Below are 26199 nucleotides of genomic sequence, written 5' to 3' on the forward strand. Positions count from 1 at the left end.
CAGAGGAACCTCTCTCTGACAAGGACAACCATCAAAGAGTTTGATCCAGAAAACCTCCACGATTTTTAAAACCTTACAGTAAGTATCAAAGAAGGAGAATGTGAAATAAAGTATTCAGGTAATTCTCTGAGAATATTGGAAAAACTGCTGAATAAAAATAGCATGAAAACATCTTGGCTCAATTTTTATAATTTTTATATATTCTGGGGAAAGTGCTTTCATTTATTTGTGTTAATTTCACATTTTTCTGCAGAATAAAAATCATGTTATCCAAGTGCAAACTGTTTTTAAAAAACTGCATAAACAAAACATTGCTTCATCAAGCAAGGACTTATAGCACTGACAGGACTCTACCAAAGGGAAATATGGTGACACTATAACAGCCTCCAAAAAAAAAGATATAACCCCCCTGAAAAAAAATGTTGAAAACTAATTTCTGTTTGTAGTCTACAGTCCTGTAACATTCTGTGAATATTTATCCCTTTAGGCACTTCAACAATGTTTCTGAAATCAATATTATCTTTGAATGGAAAGCATTAAGGAGATATGCTTTAAGTTTTGGAGAGTAAGACTACATTTTAACAATTAAAAGGTTAATAAGCCCATTAATAATAACTACAGGTCTATTATCATCTCATTAATCATATTTCCATGTTGCAAAACCTGCACAAGGGTGGAGCCGGATGAAAGACAGCACTGATCTGTTTTATGGTAAAACTCTTGTTTTGCGTGTTCTGTTGCTAACTAGACATTGTGAGAATGAATGAGTCAGGGATTGGAAAGCTTTATAAAGCAAAAAAATACTATATAAAGGTGAAGCAGGTGTGTGGCAGACTACAAAAGAGACTTCCATAAAGGCTAGTGGAAATGAGAATGGGAAATCTCCCATTTCTCCTATTATTATGTGCAGCACTTTCTTGTGCTTTTCCTGCAAATACAAGGCAGACAAAGGAAGAAGGCATGCAGCTTATCCAGGTGAGGAAGGTAGAGCTCTGGGGAGATGTTTAGCTACAGTTGAGCATCCACAGCAGTCTGTGCAACTAGTATAGTTCAGCCAAGCAGCAAGCAGAATAAATAACTGATTGAATATTTATCAAAATAGGTGTGTGATGAGAAAGGCTACTTTAGCACCATCTTATTTTACTTTTCTTTAGAGACCGATTAAATTTGATGATGCATTCACTCTGTGTTAATTTTACAAATAATTAAGCTTCTGCATCAGCCTAGGGTTGGTTTGTAGCTTGGGTGGAAATATGGTTATTTATGTGACTTGTGATATTATGAAACATAACCCCTCATGAAGTATAGTATATTTTTCTGAACTATTACTGTCTAGAATGTGGGGAAACAGGATACAATTACTGAAATTGTATGTTCAGTAATGTATTTCAAATTACTTCCTCTAAAGGACTCTAGGTAACCTTGGGGGACAGGGTATGTGGAGGGCACATTATCAGAAAATAATCTATTAAACAAATGCTAATTTTAAATGCATTTCAATAGCTACAAAATATTTATAGTGATAGTACAATGGAAAAAGCTAGCATTAAGAGAAAAGTATTCATACAGGCTTTAACAAAATGTTATCCATATTGCCATAGAACAGAAAGAAAAGTAGCAAAGGCTACATGACTGACTCATGTTAGTTTAATATCTTATAAGCTTCAAAAGCAAACATCATTGATTGTTCTAAGCTTTGGGTTTGGTTTGGTTTTTTTCATTAGAAGTACCTGGAAAATTACTATGGCTTTAAGAAAGATGGAGAACCTTTTGTTTGGAAAAGTAATAATGCCATGACCCAAAAACTGAAAGAAATGCAGGAATTCTTTGGGCTGGAGGTGACAGGGAAACTGGATTCTGGCACTTTGGACTTGGTACAGAAACGCCGCTGTGGATTCCCTGATGTAGCTGGGTTTTCCACCTTTGCAGGAGAGCCAAAATGGACAAAACATGTCCTGACATACAGGTAATCATGATGGAATTCCTCATGTCAAGGCAGTGTTAAGTACAGGGTGAGTGGCAGCAACACAACTTGTTCTCTCCTGTGTTTTAAAGGATAGTAAACTACACACCAGACCTGCGTCCAGCAGATGTCAACGCAGCGATCAGGAAAGCGTTACGTGTCTGGAGCAGTGTGACCCCGCTGAGGTTCATCCAGAAGGACAGAGGTGATGCAGACATAATGATCTCCTTTGCAGCCAGAGGTAAATCTCTATGTAACCATTATGAGTTACTGCCAAGTTACTGCCTACATGGAGCAGTTTTCTCCCGTACACAGCACATGTGGAGATCAATGTCCAGTTGAACAAGCAGACAGAAAAATACAGTTCTTGCTCAAGGTGCTATGGTTACAACTCTTGACAGGCTTTGGGGGAGGGCATCAAGGTAGATGAAGAGGAAGAAAATTTAGGGACCTGCCAGTAGTTCACTGGATATATACCTGCTGTGTGCTGCTCAGTGTGTGCATGAACCCCCAGTCAGATGTGTTTGGGGTTTGATCCTCAGGTCACAATGACTTCATCCCCTTTGATGGCCCAGGAGGCTCCCTGGCCCATGCCTATGCACCTGGCAAGGACTTTGGTGGAGATGCTCACTTTGATGAGGATGAAACATGGACCAAAAGCACAGAGGGTAGGTAATTAAGTTCTCCAAGCCCTTCCTGAAGCAAGTTGCACATGGAAACAAGGGTGCAGCGTCTGTCTCCTCTCTTCCTTAAGAAGTGTTTAAATTGCCACTGATTTGAAGGAGCATATAGTTTGCATAACTACAAAAAGCCTCTGAGTCTCTGGTTAAGGCCCCAGCTCAGCTTCTGCCATGCACAGGGGGGAACTTCATTTGTAAGGCAGCCCCACTTCTTCCCTCTCCTCAAACCTCTTCCTGCACAGTTGCCTCACTTGCACTGGCCCAGGGTAGTTCTTCTGCACTGAATTCTGCAGTACTATTTCCTTGTACTCCCCTATAAGGATTCCATTATTTTTACCTCTGACCATAATTTCATCTCCAACCAAATTTCCCACAAGAATTTCATTTGATTGGACAAGGAGTTCTGAAAGCTTCTGACCCACCTTATGCCTTTCATGCTATTCAGGACAAAGACACAGATCTCCTCTTATGTGTTTTGTTTGATGTTTTCAGGCACAAACTTGTTTTATGTTGCTGCCCATGAGTTCGGCCATTCACTGGGACTTTCCCATTCCAAAGACCCCAATGCCCTGATGTATCCAGTTTACAGGAAATTTGACCCTTCAGTACTCCTTCTTCATCAGGATGATATTACTGGCATACAGTACCTCTATGGTAATTCAGAATTTTTCATCAACTAATGCTTGTAATTTCAAAGACTTCAGATACTTTTCAGTGACAGTTTTGTGTAGTGGATATACCTCAATGAGTTCACACTATAATTTCTTCCATAAACTGCTTCTTTTAGGATCATCTCCCAACACAAACAACGATCAAATGGAATCTACTGAGATAAAAGACCCAACTGAGTCAAAAGATCCTGCACTGCCAAACAGCTGCAGCTCCAATTTAACGTTTGATGCTGTCACCACTTTCCGTGGAGAAATAATGTTCTTTAAAGACAAGTAAGTCAGCTTCTGAAAGTAAAATACCGGAGTGTCACTTTTTAAATTATGCCCCACTGCACAGAAAAATAACTTTAATTAGCATATCAGCCATTTTAGACAGGAAGACAAGACAAGGAATCAGTAAAAGAGATGGAAAACAAAAACAAAGAGAGTGGCAGAGAAATGAAGAGAGATAAGTATAAGGAGGAGGATGACCTTTGGAACAGGGGATGCTGTGAATAGGGTGGGGGAAAACCTCCTCTGCAAACATGTGCTGTTTTCACTTCAGGCTGTAAGCAAGTCCCAAGTGTTCAGCATCTGGAGAGTTCAGCTTTGGCAAAACACACCACCAGCTCTGAGACACTTCACAGCCTCTTTGCTGTCCTTGCTTTGAGGGAGCTGAGGGCTTACCAGCCCTGACAAAATACCTGCTTGAAGAGCCCCTGTAGTGAGGATTTAGTATGCTAATGAAAGGAAGGGAAAATTGGGCTTTTGTTACCAAAGTCTTACTGGGCATCAGCCTTGTGAAACATGACTCTCTAAGCTCCACTTCTGCATAAGGGGAAATAAACATTTTGACAAAACAGTTCATCTGACCTATTTTAGATGTCTGCATCAAGAAGAGAGTGATCCTACGATGGATATAACTGTCTTTACATTAAGTTTACTGGGGATGTAGTGTGACTAACTCGGGCACGTATCTGGGTTTCATCAGATGAATACTGCCCTGGTTGCCATGATGTGGTTTCATGCATTAGTGAGTGTGAACATCCAATTTTATTTAAAACCTGTCCTATACCTACACAAGGCATATTTGGCGCAAACATCCAGCAGTCAGAACAGCTGAGTTTGAGTTGATATCTTCATTCTGGCCACGGCTGCCACCTGGTGTTGATGCTGCATATGAAATTCCTGAGAAAGATGAAATGGTAATTTTTAAAGGTAAAATGTTGTCTTTTTATTTTCCCATGTTGTCTTCCCAAGTAGCCTACAGAGTTTACATCTGGCTTCAAAACCACCTAAGTTCTTTCTGTAAGATTCTGAAATCTTGAATTTAGTTCAATAAATTGTTGTGTTTCAATCACTGAAATAATAAAATTATTGTCCAAGTTAAAGAATTTATATCTTATTTTTTAATATCCACATTGAAAATTTTCCCTGCCAAAATAAATTTCATTATTTTTCTTCAGGGAAATTTTCTACTGAATTTAAGAATGATACTAGCATTAGTATGAAGAAAGACTGAAATTTCAGTTTTCAAAAAAAGTAATGTGAAGAACTATTGCTTTTCTTTTTTAGTCTAGAACTATTTACAGTTATTTTCAAGTTCAATGATTATTTTCAAGTAACCATCAGCTTTCATGAAAAAGATTGTGTCATTCTCAGAAGATTGTCACAACATGTTGTTATCAACTTTTGTTAATAGGGAAAGAATTCTGGGTTGTGAGAGGAGATACCATACTTCCTGGATACCCTCAAAAACTCTACACCCTGGGCTTTTCAAAGGATGTTTCCAAAATTGATGCTGCTTTTCACAATGGAATTGAGGGGAAAACATATTACTTCATAAAAGACAAATATTGGAGGTAATATTTCCTGTGGTACTTTTCTAAATAGGAGCAAACATAATCACATGATCAATATCCTGTCATGATTTAGGATGCATTAGTCAGACACTTTTGGTGATCTCTTTCAGTGTCACAACTGGATGTGGAAAAATATTTGAAAGGAGGTGGAACAGTGCTTTTATTTTTCCTTTTAGTTTATTTAACAGTTTGTTTGTTTATTTCTTTGTTTGTTTTCATTTAGCTGTCTTGGTCATCGTACAACTCCACAAGTCATCTCAGGAAATCAGGCAGAAGTTCACTATTCACATATCAAATATGTTTCTGTGGAGTAAGAAAAATGTCACCCACTTTCCAGTTACTAACAGATAGTTTCATGAAGTCGCTGATAAATGCCATGTACTGCAAAGAGTTATGTGCTGTGCATGGTTATTATTTTTTTCTTTTCCATCCCATCCCTGCTGCTCAAGTTTGTCTTACAGGACATAGATTTCTAACAACCAAAGGAGGTTCTCCTGTAATGGAAGCAGTAAATAACCCAAATATTTTAGATGAACAACAAAGCTTCTCTTACCTTCCACCACAATGTCCAAACAATTGTATATACAAAGATCACTCTAGAGAATAATTCAGCCACATGTCTGTACTTCAAGCAGAAGACAAAATTTCCACATTTTAGGTCAAACTCTTGTAACTTTAAGAGTTTCATCATTAAATCTCCTGTTAAGGAAATTACAGAAGGGAAAAGCTTTCACAAGACTTCTTATTCCAGCACTGATAGATAAACTGCACTTCACCAAAAATGTAATAGCTTGCTCTAAGTAACTTAAGTAAATTGACTTAAAATAGCTCATAACTTCAGAAAAAGCCCAGATTTTTCCTGATAAACCTTTCTTACAGAAATATAACATGAAAAAAATCTTTTTGTAATCTATAATCTATTGCTCCTTTAGGCATGGGCTCTTAGATAAATAAAAAACATATTCATGCTGATGGTTCCAATATTAGGTATTCTTAGGCGGAGTAAAGAGAACCAATTCATTTGTTGCAAATAATAAAGTAATAATTAATTTATGGCAAATTGTGTCTCTTTCTACACTACCAAATGACACTGAAAATCTTCAATGAACTTGGTTATCTCTTGATAGGTAGAAGATAATGAACTGAGAGGAATTAATCATGAGTTGTTTGCAGGTTTCACTGACTCCCGTTTGTTTATAATTTTTTTCAGTTATGATGAAAGAAGTCAGTCTATGGATAGGAAGCCATTACTGATAAGAGATGCCTTTCCAGGAATTAATGGGAAGATTGATGCTGTTTTTCAACATGAAAGTGAGTAACTAACTATTTGTGCTAAAATCCATAAGAAATGCTCAATGTGGTAGGGCTGAGAGTGCTTGGGCAGAGACAGGTACATCTACATGTTGCTCAGAACCCACAGGATGACCAACAAGACCCTAAAGCAGTCACAAAACACCTCCATGCTTCACTTTATCCCCTTGAAAAATGGGGATGGTAGATCTTTGGTGGCAGCTGCACATCTGGAAAGGCCAGCTCTAAGGGAGAGACATACCTGTATTCATGCTGATGTGCACATCGCACCATGAAGATCAACACTCCACACGGTGACATCCCAACAACATAAGGTGTGTCTCTCACAGCCCATCCCTCTGACATAAAACAGCCAGTGCTAGCTTCTCCTGCAGGAGGGTGAGCATTACTTAAGACATGGGAATGCTGGACTAGACTTGAGGATACATTCACATTGCCACATATCACAGCTTCCCTGTTGCCTCCCTGCTCCTCATCTGCTGCTCATCCAAACCATGCAAGTTAATTGTTTCATAGCAAATCTTACTTCTTCATCCTCAATGAGTCTCACACGTGGTGCTGAGACATCTCACTCCCAAGAGGGCAGTGTGGATGTGAGTAGCCCAGGCTGCACCTCTCCTTCCCTGCATGGCATCTGGCAGCACCCATCAAGCAAGCGCCTGCTCACACCTAGCTGTGCTCTGTGCCACACTCTGGTCTGTGCAATGCCTACCCACAGGTGGATAGAAATGCACCCTGCTGGGGGGTTCAGCACAGCTGGAGTGTAAGAGCAGATATTTTAAACTAAAGAAACGCACAGGATACATCCTTTGCAGAGTGACCTTGTGGGGTTCATCAAGAACACAATGCAGCACATGCATGGCTGCTTTGCTGTGGAGCGTGTCCCCATGCTGTTGGGTCATGTGTTGCAGAGGTTACACCTGGGAGTAGATGCTGTTGGCAGCATAATTGTATCCAAAGGTTGCTTTGAGGTCTTTGAGGATGTTGTTAAAGTGTACTAACCTTTATATCTGCAATATCATAATTCATTTGGGTTTGGGGTTTTATTGTTTTGTTTTTTCTAGACTCCCTTTATTTCTTCAGTGGAAGAAAGCAATTTGAGTTCGACCTTAATAAGAAGAGAGTTACACGCCTCCTAAAGACAAACTTTTGGTTTCCATGCTAATAAAATGAAATCTGTAATGGTGTTGGAAAGAATGTTCTGTTTTTGTGCTAGAAAAGTTTTTCTTTTCTAAATATGTAGACTGTAAAGGTACTTCAGCACCAGTCAGCAGATATCAGTTCCTCATAACCTGTGTTTCTTTAAATAACAGAATAGTATATAACATATCGATGTGTACATATGTATGTAGTTAACATCAGGCTGGCTAGCTTACCAAACAACAATACAGTTTCTACTTTTGATACAAAATTGTGATTCATTTTATTATTTCTGCCATCTTATTTTCACTCTTCCTGCCCTACATCACCCTACACAAAACCCTGCTATGGAGCCAGGAGTCCATGAGGAAGAGCATCTCTCTTCCTAAAGCTAATATTGCTTTCAACCTGTTTTAGATATTTCAAAGCTAAGCAAGAAGACTTAGCTAGTGCTGGTAGTTACAGTGAGACATACAGGGGTTCCAGAGAGCAATCCCTCCCTGCCTGAGGGGTGTTGAGAGGTGAAAGTTCTTTTTTACAGTGACTAGAAAGGCAGTTTATGTTGGACACCTGATTATAGAAGGCTTAATTAAAGTGTGACGAATTCTACCCTAAACTATTTATTGATACATGTCATTTCCTGTGCAGTGTGCTCTCAGGGAGGTTGGAGCAGATGACCCTACTGCTGTCCCTCCCACCCTTATCCAGTCAGTGAACAAAGGCTCATTTGCACAGACATAGGAGCAGAGGGGCACCCTGGCATGTAGGGAAAACCCAGACACCACTGCCCTTCCTCTGCTCCTCTCCAGTTTTCTCTGGGGAGTCCCCACTGGCTGGGGGACACCCGTCATGTGTCAATGAGAAGGTTCCCATCACCTCACCTTAGGGGTTGGGGGTATAGGGATCAATATCCTGGGTAAGCGTATTTGTGCATTCCATACAATTTATTTTTTCATGTTAAAGGGGACTATCAGGATGCTCAAAATTTATTGTAAGTTGATTACTGGAAAGAGCAAAGGCAAGGAAATGACAGGATGAAGATAGATTAGGGAGGAAAGGGAAAAGAGGGGCATAAGTGAATAAGAGGGATTGGTTGTGTGCAAATAGACTGTAGTCAGCTGCTTCTTTGGCCATGCCCTGCATGCTTGGTCCTGTCTTCTCAGTAAATCACACCTTATGTGTGGATGAGCTCTTTCTGTGTGAGTTTGGGTGAGCTTCAAGCTGGACTGGCTGCTGAGGAGCTTAAGAGAGCTGAACACCAGCAGCTGGAGCGTGGCTGCAAGCTACAGGGACAGGAATGCTCCTGGGGATACAGGAGGTGCAAGGCCAGCTGCTCTCCTGGGAGGGCTGCGTGTCTAAGAGGGCTCCTGAGGGCTCCACACTCTGTTGGTATTTCCACAGTGCTGCTTCACCGTGGGACAGAACTTCTCATCATAGGGAGGTGAGCAATGTGGGACCACAACTGCTGTTCATGTTTGTCCAAGTGCTCCATGGTTTCTGTCTGGGATGGTCTCTGCAGCCAGTCTCGTGGCTCTCTGAGCCCAGGGGACAGACATGAACCAGCTGCCACTTCAATACTGCTGACATCATCTACCTGATGCTGAAGCCAGACATTGCTTGGGGCCCACAATTATTCACATGGACAGCTAGCAAGATCCAAGGTATTAGAGAAGGTATCCTCTCTCTCACGCATGTAAAAATATCTCTCCCAGCACACATTGTCTCCTCCTCATTAAACAACATCCCTCCAAAAAGGTGAAAAACTAAGAAAATCTAGTTCTATTTGATTCTGCTTCTCCATGAATCACAGAATCACTGAACGACTGAGGTTAGTTGGGCCTCTGGAGTTTTTATCATGTTCAATCCCCTCTGCTCAAACCCACCTAGAGTGGGCTACTGAGTGTCAACGTGACTTTTGTGGATATTGCTTCTGCACAAGGACAGACTCCACCACCTCACTGGGCAACCTGTGACAACGTTCTCTCACTCTCACAGTAAAATAAGCGTTTCCTGATGTTGAGAGGGAATCTCCTGTGTTTCAGTCCTGTTAGGAAAAGGTGACTGTATTCTATTTATGCATAAAATTGTACTGCAAGATTGCAATGAGATATTTCAACACACTTTATGTAGCCTTTTTTCTGATGCATTTTTAAAATCCCTGGTAGCAGGGCTACTCAAATGGGGCACTCCAGTGACTGAGGAATCTTTATCTGAATTTTATCAGGGTCAAAAACGTATAATGGCATTGTCAGACTTGCAAGACAAATACTGCTGCCACACCTGCTGTAGAGATGGCAAACAAGGCTTTGCTGTCCAAGCAGAACTAAAGGTAAAATGATTAATTTTAATCACAACACCTTTTAAAAAGGAAATTTGTAGCTCTGGTCAGTGTCTGACATTGCTGAGGTCAGAGAAATAGGTTCAAGTCTTGTAACTTGAAAGTTTCTATTGAATTTATTAAGAAATATTTCTGTGCTCTTTGTTTATTTCTTTCTTAATAATCTCCTTGTAATGTTCCTAATTCTGTATTTCCTTCATATTTCCGGTATGGCTTTTTGATTGGTCTTGCAGCTTCAAGTCTTAATTAGTCCATGGTCTCAGCTAAAACAGTGAAAGTTAAAAAGATGCATAAACAGCTTGGCTCACATTTAATAGTGTTTGTTTGTTTGTTTGGAGGGTTTTTGGGGGGGGATTGTTTTGGCTTGGGGTTTTTATTTGTTTTGGTTCCTTCAGGAAGTTTCTAACTGTTCTGGTTTGAACAGTTTTCTTCTGTTGTTCCTACTGTTAATGTCCTTCTATGGTGTCTGTGCCTTGCACATCACTTCCATTGAGGATAACTGCATGAGACCATGTTCTTTTAAATGGAAAAATCTCTTCCAGCTCTGGTCTTTCCAACTTTCTATTGGAAGTATTGTCTTTCAAATGAGATTATAGCTCTCAGAACAAAGCAGGCTGGTCCTAGAACTAAGGGGAACTGGGAGCGCCAATGAATGTGGGGGGGCAGCTTCATGACCTTTCATGATTGTTTTGTAGTTTTCTGGCTGTCATATATTTATGCAACTAGTTCTTCTTTGGGGTTTTTTTGATGATTTCTGATTAGTTGGAACTCTTTCTTTACCTATTTCTGTGCACACAGGCAGTCATACCAATTGTGAATAGGAAGTCTTAGATCTTTGGCAGAAGTAGAGCTTAGCTGACTTTAGTGCTGTCTATTTTAATATAGTTTAGCTGGTTTAGTGTCAGATGTTTGTATCTTTTTTTTTCACAATTCTTGCTTTAAAAATCTCCGGTATCACTAACAAGACAGCCTGACCATTTGAGTGAAAACAGGCTTTTGAACTAAAGGTGATTGACCTGTATTCAATATCCCGTGCTCTTTTAAAATACATTTTGAGACCTAGGCTCAGAGTTAAATACATTCTTTGTCTGTGGTACATTTAGTCCAGGCATCCAGTTATAGTTTTCTCATCTTCTAAGCACATCAGATTTTCCATGTTCTAGCCAATTTCTACTCCGGTTGTATAGAAATTTGGGTGAAGACAAAAGTATCTCTCACAAGGAACGTGTGACTCTAGAATTCAGATCACAAGAATTTCTCTGTTTTCTTCTGTGTTTTATGTATATTGGTCTCATTTGTTGTAGTTTTCACCGTCTTGTCTTGGAGGACATTTTGCCTACATCTGAAGGTATATATTTGCCTTTTGCTTTTCAAGGACTCCATAGCACAACCATCAGACACAATCCAGAAAGTCCAGCATGGAAGTCCCAACACTATCTAACCAAGGCAAAAAGCTGTTTGGCTCACAAGTTCTTTTTCTTGCTATTTATTGGTTTTCTTTGGTTTCACACACTCATCCCGCCTAGAAGGGATGAATGACCTTTGATATTGTTCTTGGCAGGATTACAAATACATGATCAAACAAGGTAGGTCTGCAGTGCTGACCTGAACTGAAAGCCATTGTGTAGTGATTTAAACAAGCAGACTAACAGCAGAGAGTTTACCACCTCAGTAAACCAGGCAAAAGTAACTGATAAGTGCTGGCAGAGCAGAGTAAGATTAAAACAAGTCCATTTAAATATTGTCTGCAGGAGCTTGTTCCTAGTGATATGTTTGGTTTGGTTAATGGAAATGCTGTGGGGGGAAAAAAGCTTTTCTCAGTAGCACAGCAGATTTGTAGGTTCAGAAGTGTTTAAGACAACTTAAACAGATGCAATGATGCATGTCTTAGGGGTCATTGATATTACAGAGAAAATACTTTAAAACTGAAAAAGAGCAGGCTTTGTTTCCAGATTATTCTCTCGCAGCCTCTGAATTTCCATCTAGTTGCCAGGAAGAAAACTGCCTTTGCAGGTTCACAAGCAGTAGCAGCCTCATGGAGTGTTTTGGCATTTGTGCCATGTATCTAGCTGGGTGACTATGGACCTGTAGGAGTTCCAGTGTGTCCCAAATGGTGCAGATCCCCAGGAAATATGCAGATTTAGCTTGTAGATCAGTGTGGACACATTGATTTCTTCTTGATGCCTCTTTCAGAACAAGGTTTACATCTGCACAGCTGGTGTGATAACCACTAAGTTTAGAGGCACAGGGCTTCAAGTTGGTAATGCTGGTTCTGCAGGGCATCCCAAGGCCTATCTGACATCAGGGAAATCAAGACTTGAACACAACAGACCAGATTCCCACCCCAGGTAACAGCCCAATTGTAAAGATGAAGAATGTAGTTTGATTTTCCTGTGCTCAGGAAACAGGTGCTTGGCATGGAAAGTGGCACTCCTTCCCTTCTCCTTTTATTGAAATCATTGATGATGCCATGTCTGAGACTGTGCCAGTCACTGAGGTGTAACACAGGTGCTGCCCCACTGTGGGACTGGTCACACTGAATAGCTTTTCTACAATAGGATAATTAGAACTGATTCAGCACCTGTCATCCTGAGCCCTATCACAGTGGCCTTTGGACTTCTGAGTGGTTTGAACTATAGAATTGTGCTCCTAACACTGCCCAGCACTGCACCCTGGTTTGTAAACCGAATGACTGATCATTCCCTTGGAGCAGTACCAACAGCAGTTCTATAAAGGGAATGTTTAACACCGGGTGATGTGAAGCCATGAGCTTGTGCAAACTTCAAGACAGCTGATTTGGAGGTCTGCCTTTGGCTGTTTCATCTCACTATTAAAATGTACTTGGTTCATTCAGGGAAAACTCGTCATGAACTCTCTAACTTCAAGCAAATATCTGGCAATCAGTAGAATATTGCTGCACAGTGACATGACTTACATTTTGACACATTGGACTTCACATGAAAAGTGACATCCTCCAAGGAAAACAGCTTGTTTCAGGATAATAATTCTAGGTTTTCAGAAAGATTTTTGTTGTTTCAAAATAGATTGGAAAGACATTAGAAGATTAGGATAGACATAAGAGCACAGAATGGAAAGAAAATACTTCCTGTGGGAATGATGATTATTTTGTAGTGCCGCCTGCTATTGAGAAAGCAGTTGCTAACATCATTGTGACAAATTGTAACAGTAAACAATTCTCTGAATTATGAGGTACCTGTTTTCATTTTTGTAACATTAAAATTACATAACTACCAAACAATATTCCCTTTTCTACAGTAATTTTGTAGTGAGAGATGATTTAGGGAAACCCCACAATGATTCACACTGTGAATTTATTTTTGCATTATTCAGTCAGGGGTGTGGGTGGAAGTCATTAGAACATGTTACCAGAGATAGCTAGGGGAAAGGGGAAATAGGTCCAAGAGTCAAATCCAAGCCCCAGGTAAGTGAGGTACAAAGTAAATCGAAATCACTGAGAGAGAAGCTTGTTCAAGGCTAGGAACTTCTGGGGAAATATGTCTCCTCATTTCTGTGAAGACCTAGAGAGTGAGGAGCAGTCAGTAGAGTACCTAAAAAAGGGACATTTTGAGGTCTCTTGTCTCAACACAAGGAACAAGGGTGCAGTTTTGCTGAGGAAGAAGTGTAAAAATAAAGCAAGATTATTGCTAATACAGGCAGACACAAATCTATACTGCTTGAGTGTACACTGGAAAAACCCTTGAACGCACTCTCTTGACATCTGTGCCACCTCCTCTTCCTTAGCAGTGGCTTAGCAGATGGGTACCAGACCTAGCAGGGTGATTCAGGCTGAGAACTGTTGGGGATAGGAAAGTGTAAATCTTCCTTCTCTCCTTTGATTGCATGGAGACTTTCCATTTAAGCACATCTGGAAGAGCTCTGCTGTGAAGACAGGCTGAGAGAGCTGGGAAGAGAAGGCTTCAGGAACACATCATTGTGGACTTCCAGTAGTTAAGAGGGAATTATAACTAAGAAGTTTAGGGACTGTTTACAGGGGTAGATAGGGATAGATAGGACAAGGACAAATGGATTTAAATTAAAATACAAGAGATTTAGATTAAATCTTGGGAAGAGGTTCTTTACTTGGAGTGTGGTGAGGCACTGGAACAGTTGCCACAGAAGTTGTGGATATCCCATCCCTGGAAGTGCTCAGGACCAGGCTGGATAGGGCTTTGAGTAACCTGGTCTAGTGGAAGGTGTTCCTATCCACAGTAAAGGGGTTGGAGCAAGATGGCTATTAAGGTTTCTTCCAATTCAAGCCATTCTATGATTCTAAATTGCTGTGATTTTAAACAAATTCCAGGCAGAGACAGTGTGTTGGGAGTTGTCCAGATCTCGTACCCTGATATACTTGAGGCTGCTGCAGTGAGGTTGTGCCTGTATCCCAACAGGTACACAGACGTGTACATATGTACCCAGTGGACTTGTGGGCACCCTGGTGTCCTTCCAGCCACAGCACCACTGGCACAGGGGCCTCCAGGCCCAGCCCCACCCCAGAGGCTCTCACTGAGATCCCTCAGACATGATAGAGCCCCTCACACAGAAAAATAATCTGAAATGGGGTTTAGTGAGAGGCCAGGACAGTGCCAGTCAAATGCTGGTGCAACACAATGGTCCTGTGAGAAAAATGAGGAACTGTGCAGACCCCAGTTGGCACTCAGTAACAACTCTCATGAGACTTCATCCTCTGAGAAGGCCTCAGTTTCATTTTGGCATTCATTTTTGGTCTCCTTGGTTTCCTTCTGTTGGGATTTGAGCCTTTGTCTGAAGACAAGTGCTTGAGAAGGAGAAGGGGGTGTTGTGCTAGCTGCCACACCACAAGAAAGGAGATGACTGAAACCTGTCCTTCCCTTGAGCGTGGGTTCATGGGAGCTGTGCTGAAGGACACGCAGTAGGAAGTCAGAGCAGATGGTGAAATGGGAGATGACATTCTAACCCATCACCATGGAAATTCCCAAGACAGGGGGACACCACTGCTTCTGTTTCCTCTTCCTGATGCTGCTTACAGTTTTTTACTCCTCAAATGCACAGAGCTCCCACAGCTAGAGCTGGAGTCCAGGACTTTCCTAGTCCTTCCATTGGTTGCCTTGGAAAGTAATTTATTTAAAGCGTCAAAAAAAAAAATAATCCAGGAGTCCTCTCTGACCCTCTGCTCAACTCAGTATCTTTTTGATCACATTAAAATATGGCTACAGACCCTGCACAGAAATCTGCAAAGCAGAAGAAACTCTGTGAAAGCCACAGTATTTTTTTATGTTCCTGTCTCAGCCAACAGATGCATCTGATTAATGCGCTTCCCTTGTTTGCGTGTATCTGTTTAAACATGTCTATGATGCCTTCAGAAAACAAAAAGGAAAAGATAAAAGAAACAAGAAGATAACTAATTCTTATAGAAAAAAATTAAGAAGTGAAGATATCGAATCAGGAACTATATTAACTATCCTAAAGAAACAAGAAAAAAATACAGTATTATAAGACTAGTTTAGAAAGAGAGTTAGAGAAGTTAAGCAGCATTTCACAAATCCCAACATCTCTTGAGTTGTAGCCAAGTCTTTGGAGAAGTGTCCAACACACAAAATCTTTTCCTATATGTCTGAATCAAGATGGAGTAAGAATAACCAGTAATTAAGTCTCCTTGGACTATGAACCATGAAGTTGAATTTCTTTAGTCTACAACAACTGTACCCTTTGAGGAATTCTTTTCCTAGTCATGTAAAATCCCAGCTTCTGCTTTTGAAGTGCCCTGTATTAGCTCCAGTCACTCCAGGCAAGCTACGTGACTTGCATTGGAAGGTATAAAGCAATTTACTTTTCCCAGGAGGGATATAAGCTCTGCTGTAGCTAGATGCAATTAGGGGGTGATACACTACAGTGAGTGTAGCCTCTCATATGAAATAGATTCTTTTTCATTACATTTGGGAAAGTAAGTGAAGAATTTCCCAGCATAATTAAAATAATGACATTTATTTGTATTTCTCCCTCACACTAACATTTGCTGTTTCTCTTTTAAGGTTTACAAGGAGGGTCTTTACTACCAATAAGGACAGAAACATCAAAACCATCCTGAAAGATGTTTAGCCTGTACCTGACAGCCTGCAGAGTTAGCAAACACACATCCGCTTCAGACCAATTACTCTGATGCTTGCAGTCAGAAATGCTTTCCTCAGTTTAGGAGTCTACACTGTCCAGGATATTTAAACTTTTCTTGCCACTGTTAGGGACCAGTTCAATACAGTCAATGTAGTATGAAGAGCAATTCTTCTCATCCAGAAGTCTGTGTCATGTGGTCAGTTGAATCACTCTCTAGAATTCATTGTCCAAAATGGGAACTTGGAGACCTAAATAACTTACAGATATCAACACAACAAAACACTTAAACCAAATTCCACCTCATTACTAATTTGCCTGTACTTCAGACACCCACCCAGGGCTGGCTGCCATGGCACAGGAGCTATGGAGACCTGCATTCTTCCAGGGCAAATGGAAATTCTCTAGGGAATCATTTGTGATTCCCTAGAGAATTTCAAATAACACTAATGTTCAGGCAGCTGAATCCCAAACCCCACATCTAAACTTAATCACTGTTTAAGACCGTACTCGGGTCTTGGAGACTGGTGGCTGCTAATTTTTTTTTAATACTTCCTTATATTTACCTGCTTTTATCATGGTTCATCTCACTCTTCCTTCCATGAAACAGTGAACACAGGGTAAAAAATGGTTACTTTAATCTTCTTTTTCCACATTGATGAAAACTGTTGTCTTTTATGGTGTCTTTTCTATCATCTCACTTTGCCTGAATTGAAACACTATTGCAGCAGAGACCTTATCCATGCTGGCAAGAGTAGAAATATTACTTACCATACAAATGGGAACCTAGATTACACATTCCAGTAACATGACCAAAATTGTTAATATCGGTAAAAAGTCGTTGAATCATTTTAGCACTCACTGCTGCTAATATCACAAGATTGCTTTAGACAGAAGTGTTAGATAACTGTTAGATGACAGTCCTCCTGGAGTTATGCTGCTGGTTATTCCATAAAAAAAGATTGGTTCTTTCTACTGTCATTTTTATTTTGATATTACATATTGCTACATAATATTATAGAGTCTAAGATTAAATCATGTGTAGCATATGTAGCATAATTTGATTAATTATCATACAATTTATTACATTGCTCTTAAATCTTATTACTCGTTACTTCTCCAGTTTGTCAAAATCTTGTGCCATAAATAGTCTAAATTCATTATTCAAAAAAACCATATGAAATGTAGCTCAACATTTTACCTGAAAAACATTTCCTTATTTGTTAAATATGCTATAAAATTACACAAACCAGAAGACTTGGGGAAAATAAGGATAGTAATACTAGTTAAACACCTTGCGTCACTACCTGATGATGAAACTGCTATGCATCATTTTTACTAATCAGAGGATATTATACAGCATGAGTCAGGCTGTCACTGATTTATTATCAGCTATATAAACACAGCTGAGAAGTGTGCTCAGTAGCTCAAGAGTGAAACTGAGGCAGACACCCTTAGATGAGGATGAAGACCTTTGCAATTCTCCTGTCGCTGTATGTGGCCATCTCCTCTGCATTTCCTGTGGCTCCAGAAGCAGAAGATGAAGGAAAAACCCTACAGCTTGTAGAGGTAAGTCTTTTTTCAGTGCATATCAAAGGGAAACATAAGGTATTCCAAGAGATACTATAATTGCAATTCACAGAATATGGGTGGAAACTAAAGATGTGCCATTTTGGAAAGGTTTTAGGAGAAAGTTTTTCCTATCAGCCTAGAAAATGTGAAAATTATGAGGAACCTATTCACCCAGAAGTCATCTGAATATTGTGTACTTCATTTTTGGTGTTGCCAGTAAAGTAACAACAAAATTACTGAGGCATGAGTTCTAGCAGGGACAGTCAAATTCAGCAGCAATATACTTTTCAGAATGTGCTTTGAAACTTGTGATATGACTGGTCTTAATTATATAAGGAAGGACACTTACTTGAAGCAGGCATATTTTTCCGTGTTTCGGCTGAAGAGATCTCTTGCAGAATATTTTGGAAAAAGGGAACTAACACAGACACAACATAATTTGTTGTAGACAAAATTCTTGAAATTCAATAGGAAGTTTCTAGTATCATAGAATTTATCTGTAGCTAAAAATAAAAGGCATGATTCACCAAGTCTGACTCTCTAGAAGTATTTAGCTGCTTCAGTGAGAGTCCCAATGTGTGGAGTCTCACTGCCAGCCTCAATTTATTTGCATGAGACCAGTTATAAACTTCCTTGTAAGCTTTGTTGTTAGAGTAATTGATGGCAGTAAATAATGTATAATTAGTTAAATGTAGAATTAGTCATTAATAATAAATATTAGATTTTTCAAGACATTTCTTGATATATTTCATCAGTGAAACAACAAATTCAGAAAACCATAGGAAAACTGTACTGAAGAAAAGAGGTTGTTTTGTCCCTCGTAAACACAAGGCATGTCAATATGAGAATAGTTTAAGATTACTTAGTAAATTTTAAGTGTGACCAAAGACAGTACTGATGAGTCACAATGCTCTCTTTTTTTTTTAACTCTGATTCAGAGTTATCTACAGAATTTCTATGACCTTCAAAAGGATCCCCATCCCCATTTAAGAAGTGGTGGTGAAAACCCCCTTGCTGCAAAGCTCAAGGAAATGCAGTTGTTCTTTGGACTAGAAGTGACTGGAAGACCTGATCTTGACACATTGGAGGTGATGAAAAAACCCAGATGTGGTGTACCTGATGTGCAGCGATATGCATTCACACCAGGCAATCCCAAATGGAAAAGAAATAATCTGACATACAGGTAATCTTTCCTAATCTGGTTCAAAAAGGTAAAAATCTAGCACATCAACTTTAGGCTGGGGGGTCTGAAGGAATCCTATTATGCTATATATGGATATATGGAATGATTCAGTGATTTCTGGAAGAAAACAGATATTTTAGAAGGCAGTATCTAAAACAAAGCCTTTATTAATTTTCATTCACAAAAGATACATCTAAGATTTTTTATTTTTTTCTCAAGTAATTATCTTTCAGCTAAAATGCTGAAATTTCAAATATTTTCTAAGCAATGTATTATGTGTTGGGTTTTCTTTGAAGGATTTTGAATTACACCCCAAAGATGAGACGAGCTGATGTAGATGAAGCAATCAGAAAAGCTCTCAATGTCTGGAGCAACGTGACACCATTGACATTCCAAAAGGTTGAGGACAAAGTAGCAGATATAATGATCTCTTTTGCTTATAGAGGTAACAATGATAATGTAGCATATTAAATAACCATCTGAAGTTATGGAAGAAATTCAGGACTTTAACTAATTTTTTTCTCTCTTCATTTTAGATCACCGTGACAATTCTCCTTTTGATGGTCCCAATGGACAGCTGGCTCATGCATTCCAGCCTGGGGAAGGTCTTGGTGGAGATGTGCATATGGATGAAGAGGAAGCTTGGACAAAAGATGGAAGAGGTAAGTTTTGTAGCTGAATCTATATAGTTTTAACCTCACACGGTCTTACCTCACATGATGTTTACTATTTAATGAGCCTGGCTACAGCAGAAAAGTGAGCAAAAGGGACAGAGCTTTTAATTTATAATTGCTTTCCCTTTGTTGTTGTTTTTTACTGCAACTTTTAGGCATGAACTTGCAGAAAATTGATTTTTAGATCATAGCGGCATTTACAATGTCATATAAATATTTACATCATAATGTTTTATAATGATTTTAAGGTCAGCACTTTAAAATATTTTTTTATTTGGAGGAAAGCTAAAATTTAGATACAAGGAAATCTGTTGGTAGACTTCTGAAGGCAAATTCTTTCTTTTTCTTAACCTAACACTTCAAAGTTTAGTGCCAACTAGGTGTTCCAATTATCACCGAAACTGTAACGTTATTAAGTTCTTTTTTCTGTTGGATCACTGCCAACAATCCCTCATCATGGGCATGATCCTTGATGTGAGCAGTTTATGTGATATCAGGGGAAACAACTCATGCTTAAGACAAAAGGACACTAGAGAAATGACAATGAGAACACAATTAAGGCCATACATTCTTTACATGGTCTTCTGTAACAGTGTGTTTATGTTTTTACGATGATAGAATTACTTACAGTCTCTCTTGTACCTCAAATGTATACTAGTTTCCCGTTTAGTCAGTTGTGCCGAGTATTGAAACAGATTTTATGCTGTTTCATATGGTTTTCATCCTACAGGCTACAATTTGTTCATTGTTCTTGCCCATGAGCTTGGCCATTCACTGGGTCTGTCTCATTCAAACGATCCTGGAGCACTGATGTATCCAACTTACTCCTACACTGATCCCAGTGAATTCCGTCTTCCTCAGGATGACATTGATGGAATTCAGGCCATCTATGGTAAGAAACAATATATTTATTTAATATTTCTACTTGGGAGGCTGCTAAATGGTCAAATGAAGGTATTTAACATTCCACCAAAATGAGAAGTTTACCAGTTTCTGAAAAATGGATAACAAAAGGGAGAAAATTCCTGGAAGCTAATTTCAGCTGAAGTCCAGTACTGCAAAAATCTCATTTTGAAAAGAGGAATACAACAGGTTTTATCAATATTAGAATTCTGCATTTAATGACAGACTCTTACTTTGAAATTATATCCTTTTTCCTTCTGTATAAAACATGTTTTCTGGGTCCTCAGAGAGCTTTTGAACACTCTCCTTATACTTCTCCACACTGAATGATAAATATTCATCCTACAGGACGGTCTAATGCTGCTGTGCAGCCAACAGGACCCGTAACTCCAGAAGCTTGTGACCCAAATTTGACATTTGATGCTATTACTACCCTACGTGGAGAAATATTCTTCTTCAAGGGCAGGTAACAACAATAAGCATGCACATTATTTCTTTAAAATATTAAGTAGTTTAAAAAAATCCATGAGGGAAAACTGTCCTTTTGGAATGTAATAAAAGGAGAAGAATACACTAGAAGATCCTTCTCAGATCATTAATCTGAAGAGCCCTATTTGACAAGAGCAGGGAAGGTGACAGGAGCTTGTAGGTTGTTTACCAACTATTCTATCACTGTGCCCACCACTGTGACACACTTATCTCTGAAATTGATTCAAATAAACAACAAAGCAAGAGCACTCATGCATCTGTTAGCAGTGCGTCCGTGGTTGCCACACTCATCCTCAGTACAGGAGCAGGGACAGAAGTGAAAGCACTGCCAGGGAGAAGGATGTCTAAGCCTTGTTGCCCTACAGAGAAGTAGAAGGCCTTATATTCAATTTGCTGAATTTTTAGCACATAACTGAGGTGCTAAAATTACTAATGTCCTTGCTCCAGGTTTCATTTACACTCAGTGGACAGGGCTATCCACATCTCCTCTCTGTTGTACTCCAGAAGCTAAAATATTTATTTTGAATTTTTGATAGTAGTGGAATTATTTTATGACTTAAATTTTGTTTAAAACAGATACATGCTGCGCAAGCATCCCGAAAGGACAGAGACGGAGCTCAATTTTATCTCACTGTTCTGGCCAAGGTTACCATCAGGAATTCAAGCTGCTTATGAAAACGTTGAGACAGATGAAATTACAATTTTTAAAGGTAATTTAATCAGAAGGTCTCCACTTTTTCTGACCTTTTACTTCCTGCTTCTTATAAATTGTACAGTTACAGAAGTTAAAGTGTTTTTAAGGAAGTTGAACAGATAATCTTACAATTCTGAAAATTGTTACCAGAGGATCATATTGCTGTAACAGATCTCCAGAAGTCATACTCTAGAAAAATTTCCCCTCTGTTATAGTTAATGCCCTGAAAAAACAAGTTATGAAAAGAGCTACCCTTTTTCAGGTCTAGTTCTCTTCAGGTAACAGCATTTCATTTTGTGCAGAAGGATTTTTACTGAACTCATTTGACAAATACAGGCATTTTTATGTTACAGTTACTGGTATGTTTATTAGTACTTGTTGTAGTTTGGAAAAAAAGAAAAAAATATGTTGGTGGAAAATTGTACTGTAAGAGAAAAATTGTTCACTGAACTAACAATCAGTCTTTCTTTTCCAAGGTCTCAAATACCCTTTAAATATGTCAGATTAATTCAACATGCAATTGCTATAGTGCATGACCTATTACCATATTCATTACCTATTACCATATGTTCATTGCATCTAAAATTACCAAAGCATTTTGATTAGACATGTGCTTTTCTTAATAGATTAGTTTGATGCACATTGCCTAGTTTTCAAAACATTATATGGCTCTATAATCAAATAGCATATTACAGGAATTTACTAAATTCAATATCCCAATCCAAGGTCAATGGTTTAACTCATCAACCTCCAGCCCTCCCCAAGTTGTTTTCCCAAAAAATACCTTATATTCATTTTTTTAAATTCTGGGAAAAGTTCTCTCCAGCACACCTCATGATTCTAATGTTTTATTCATAAAAAGAAAATCCATTTCCACTGTCTTCATTACGTAGTCCCAGTGTAAGAATTAGAAACATTTTCTAAAGTAGTAAACTGAAAGGAAAAACACTGACATCTAGACACCTTGTTTTCCAGACACCTAAAACACAAGTAAATGCTTTTATAAATAGTAAAAACAAATGAAACTTGCTCCTATTTTTCAGAGGATAAATATTGGGTCATCAGGGGATATGATGTTCTACCTGGCTATCCCAAACCAATTTATCACTTTGGGCTCCCGAAGACTGTCAAAAGGGTCAATGCAGCTTACAGTGATGAAGCCACAGGGAAAACATACTTCTTTGTAGCTGACAGATACTGGAGGTAAGATTTAATGTTCATTTACCAGAAGACATGTTTTCATTTCCTGATATATTACTGATGTATCACTATATAGTTTGAGTGGATCGATGTTTAAACCAGGCATATTCCAGAAATTTAGATGTGTTTCTTTGGATTTAAAAAAAATTTAGGAATTTCATAGAAAATATCACCTTTTCATCAGGATTTTTTTTTTCCCAAATATTAGACCCCTGTAGCAGGATTATAAGTACTTTCACCTGAATGAAAACCTACCCAATAAAAAAATAGTCAATTTCCAAAAGATTACTCACTTTTTCTCCACAACAGTTCTGCTTTTTTGTGCTATGCTGTGATAGCATTCACGTTTAACTCACTTTTCAAACAAAATGAATCATCAGTGCAAAGTGCTGTAATTTAATTCTTCTATGAAGTAATTATAAGTATTCTCCAATTTTAAAATTGCTTGTGTTTCTAATTGAAGCTCATGACAAATTTCAGACAGTAATTTTGTTCAAGTCCGTCAGTGACACTAATTCAACTATGGCTCAGGACTGTGCTACTGTCTTCTCTGAAGTTTTATGTTCTGTTTTTATCTTGAACTGGATATCCTTGAAATAGAAATTCATTTTATGTGCAAGTCATGGCCAGGGCTCTCCTAGTCCAGAAACACAAAAATAAATTTCTGAGCTGTGTTTCTCAGGGTCCCTGGGAATATTGTGACAAATTTTACCATAGGTAGAATTTTCAAATCTTAGCAAAATCTCCAAGAGAAACGTAATAAGAAGAATCAAAAACTACTTAATCTCTAGGAGACTTCTTAGTAACAGTAGAGCTGCATGCAATAATTTGCTTTTGACTTTCAAAATAATGTCTGCTTCCTCATAAATTGTAATGACATTTCTTCTTCTAAGATATGATGAAAATAAAAAATCCATGGATCATGGGTATCCCAGGAAAATAGTCTCTGACTTTGGAAACATTGGCAGGGTCGATGCTGCTTTCCAGAAAGATGGTGAGTGAAACTTACCTTTAACCTGTGCTTATGTGAATATTTGGGCTTCTACAAGTAGAATATTTTTTTCAAAAAGCTGCTACAACCTTAATGAAAAGAAAATGAAAAATATCTGGTATACATGGACTGTCTATAGTGGGGATTTTTTTTTCAAATGAAATATAATTGGATTAAATTTTACTTCTAGGCTATGTGTATTTCTTCCATGGAACAACCCAGTTCCAGTTTGATCCTCGTGCCAAACGGATTGTTCGAAAAATGAAGAGCACCAGCTGGTTCAATTGTTAATTGCAATGTTTTTCCATGTGCACACTGTATATTTTTATCTGCTGCATTTTTCAGCATTTCATGATTCTCAGGTCAGAACGGATTTCTGTTCAAATTCTATGGCAGTATACTCTTAATAATTATTTATTTGAAGCCAAATAAATTTATATAATTTATCACAACTTCTCCTGTTATGGTCAAGTTTCCTAATAAATTATGTTTCTCATATAATTTTGCTCCTGATGTCGTTTTTGCCCTGATGCTCAAGATCCAAGTCTAGCTTTCAAACACTAAAAAATGTATTCTGGCAGGAAATGTCAGGTTTTTCCACAAAGACAAAGGAGGACACACTTGTCTCTGAACCCCCACTCCTCACAAACCCTGATGAAAATCTGGTGATTAATTAGTTGGGGCTCATTATCATCAGTGTACAGATCTACTACCACTTTCTGTTCCTCTTTCCCCTACTTCCCCTCTTAGACTACTCTCCAGGGTGTTCATCTTTACAACTGTGGGAAGAGGGCAGGGGGGCAAGGGAGAAGGAATATTCTCATGTTTTTGGGTTGAGGAACCGGTTTCAAGTCCAGAAATGCAGAAATGTAGATTAGAAAGGACCTCTGAGATAAGAAACAAGTCACTTGCTGTTCAAGGTAGCCACATCATATAATGAACAGATAAACCTCTTTAATCAAGGCTCTTTCTACTCTTTTACTGCTCCAGAAGTTACTAAATCCCACCTCATTCCAGTGGTTTAGAGAGTCAAGAAGTTTGCCTAAAAGATTAAAATTCTTGGCCAAAAATACCTCTGATAGAAAGATTCATAAAAAGGACCGCTTGATTTCCAGCTTAACTACATTTTCTGCAAAAGCCCTCAATTAAAATGGTGTTTGAAGGGTTATTCACATTCTCTTCAGTCTTTATAGCTGAGCTGATATCATTAGAAGCCATATGAACAGAACGAAATTTATTATATTTTATATCTGTATTATGCTTCAGAGAAAGGTTTAAGGTTAGGGTAATAAAAGTTACTATATTTTGAAGAAATAATGTGTAATCTCATAATACTTATCTGTCTGTATTAGAAGGCTATTAAATTTTACTATTCATAAATACAGAGCAGAGTTAGTAGTTCTTATTTTTGTTAAATTCCGTATAGATCAGTCTCAATACTATTCAAAGATAAGAAACTGTATAATTGAAAATTAATTTGATCATATACTTTATAAAACATAAGAAAATATCACAAAATAATTTTAAAAATTTGCAGCAAATCAAAACTTTAATTAAGAAGTTAATTTATGTTAATCCAATTCTCACAAGGTGTTATAGGTACTGGTTCTTTAATATCAAACCTCAACAGGAATGGTATTAAATCATATTTTCTTGTGTAAGCCAGTGCTACTGAATGACAATTAAATAAAAAATTGTTTTAAAAGTATACGAATCTAAATTGTTTGTGTTGTGTTCTGCTTTTTTAGCAGAAATGGTCTACAAATATAACACAAGATTTACAAGCAAAGATAATATTTCTTACTAGAACAATTTATATTAAAAAATAAAAACTGGGGGCATATTTTCCCTGCACATATGAAGTAAAAGCACAGGATCTCAAGGTGATGTCAAAAGAGCTTCTCAGATTTCGAGCAGAATGCTAGTCCCCCTCTAGAAGCAAATAGTGGTGAGCACTCATGGGGCAGAGAAAAAGTTAAATGGGAGATGAGGGGTAAGGAGGTGGTCATGTTTTAGAGGAAAGAGAGATAAAGGGTAATTTACAGACCATGGAACATGAAGTTAAAAATAGGATGAAGTTTCTAATGCAATATTTTTAGTCCGTGCCTTTTCACATCCTGTCCAAATTTTAGTTGCCAGATGCAGTTTTGAAATTCACTTTGTGAATTTCCCATGAGCAGGAAGACGAGAGCTCAACATGAAGTGATTCCTTTGTGAGAAATCTGCCCCGTGCTTATGTGAGAGCACATTTCCTCTGCTGCAGGAGCACAGCAATTGCTCCATCCCAGCCACACCATGAGGAGGAGGGCACATCTGGCGCCAGCTGCTCTTGTCCTCCTTCAGGCACAAAGCAGGCTTTAGGAATTAGAAATTAGGGTGTTTTGTCCATGAAATTGCCTGTCATTTCCTTTTTCCCTTTTAATAAGTTTACCTCTATTTGCTAA

At 38.5% G+C, this 26199-nt stretch overlaps 2 protein-coding genes across 3 annotated transcripts; both read left to right on the forward strand.

Moving 5' to 3' along the window:
* Positions 1 to 867: 867 nt before the first annotated feature.
* LOC115903075 (stromelysin-1-like) lies at positions 868 to 6474 on the forward strand. The gene is made up of 9 exons (XM_030947251.1): positions 868 to 975; positions 1725 to 1966; positions 2056 to 2204; positions 2506 to 2631; positions 3136 to 3300; positions 3431 to 3587; positions 4378 to 4511; positions 4996 to 5155; positions 6366 to 6474. The coding sequence occupies exons 1-9, from the start codon at positions 868 to 870 to the stop codon at positions 6472 to 6474; spliced, it is 1350 nt and encodes a 449-aa protein (XP_030803111.1).
* Positions 6475 to 13489: 7015 nt separating this feature from the next.
* Positions 13490 to 24046, forward strand: LOC115902242 (interstitial collagenase-like). 2 transcript variants are annotated; one of them, XM_030945630.1, is made up of 10 exons: positions 13490 to 13509; positions 18550 to 18804; positions 19101 to 19249; positions 19341 to 19466; positions 20209 to 20370; positions 20730 to 20847; positions 21447 to 21580; positions 22608 to 22767; positions 23658 to 23758; positions 23946 to 24046. In XM_030945630.1, exons 2-10 carry the CDS (start codon positions 18653 to 18655, stop codon positions 24044 to 24046), a joined length of 1203 nt encoding a protein of 400 aa, XP_030801490.1. In that variant the 5' UTR covers positions 13490 to 13509; positions 18550 to 18652. The 2 variants fall into 2 exon arrangements, with proteins under 2 accessions (XP_030801490.1, XP_030801482.1); XM_030945622.1 differs by lacking the exon at positions 13490 to 13509 and adding an exon at positions 17514 to 17618 and having other exon boundaries at positions 18560 to 18804.
* The last annotated feature ends 2153 nt before the right edge of the window (positions 24047 to 26199 follow it).

The sequence above is a fragment of the Camarhynchus parvulus genome, chromosome 1 (assembly GCF_901933205.1).
Source record: "Camarhynchus parvulus chromosome 1, STF_HiC, whole genome shotgun sequence".
In the NCBI taxonomy this organism is placed as follows: Eukaryota; Metazoa; Chordata; class Aves; order Passeriformes; family Thraupidae; genus Camarhynchus; species Camarhynchus parvulus.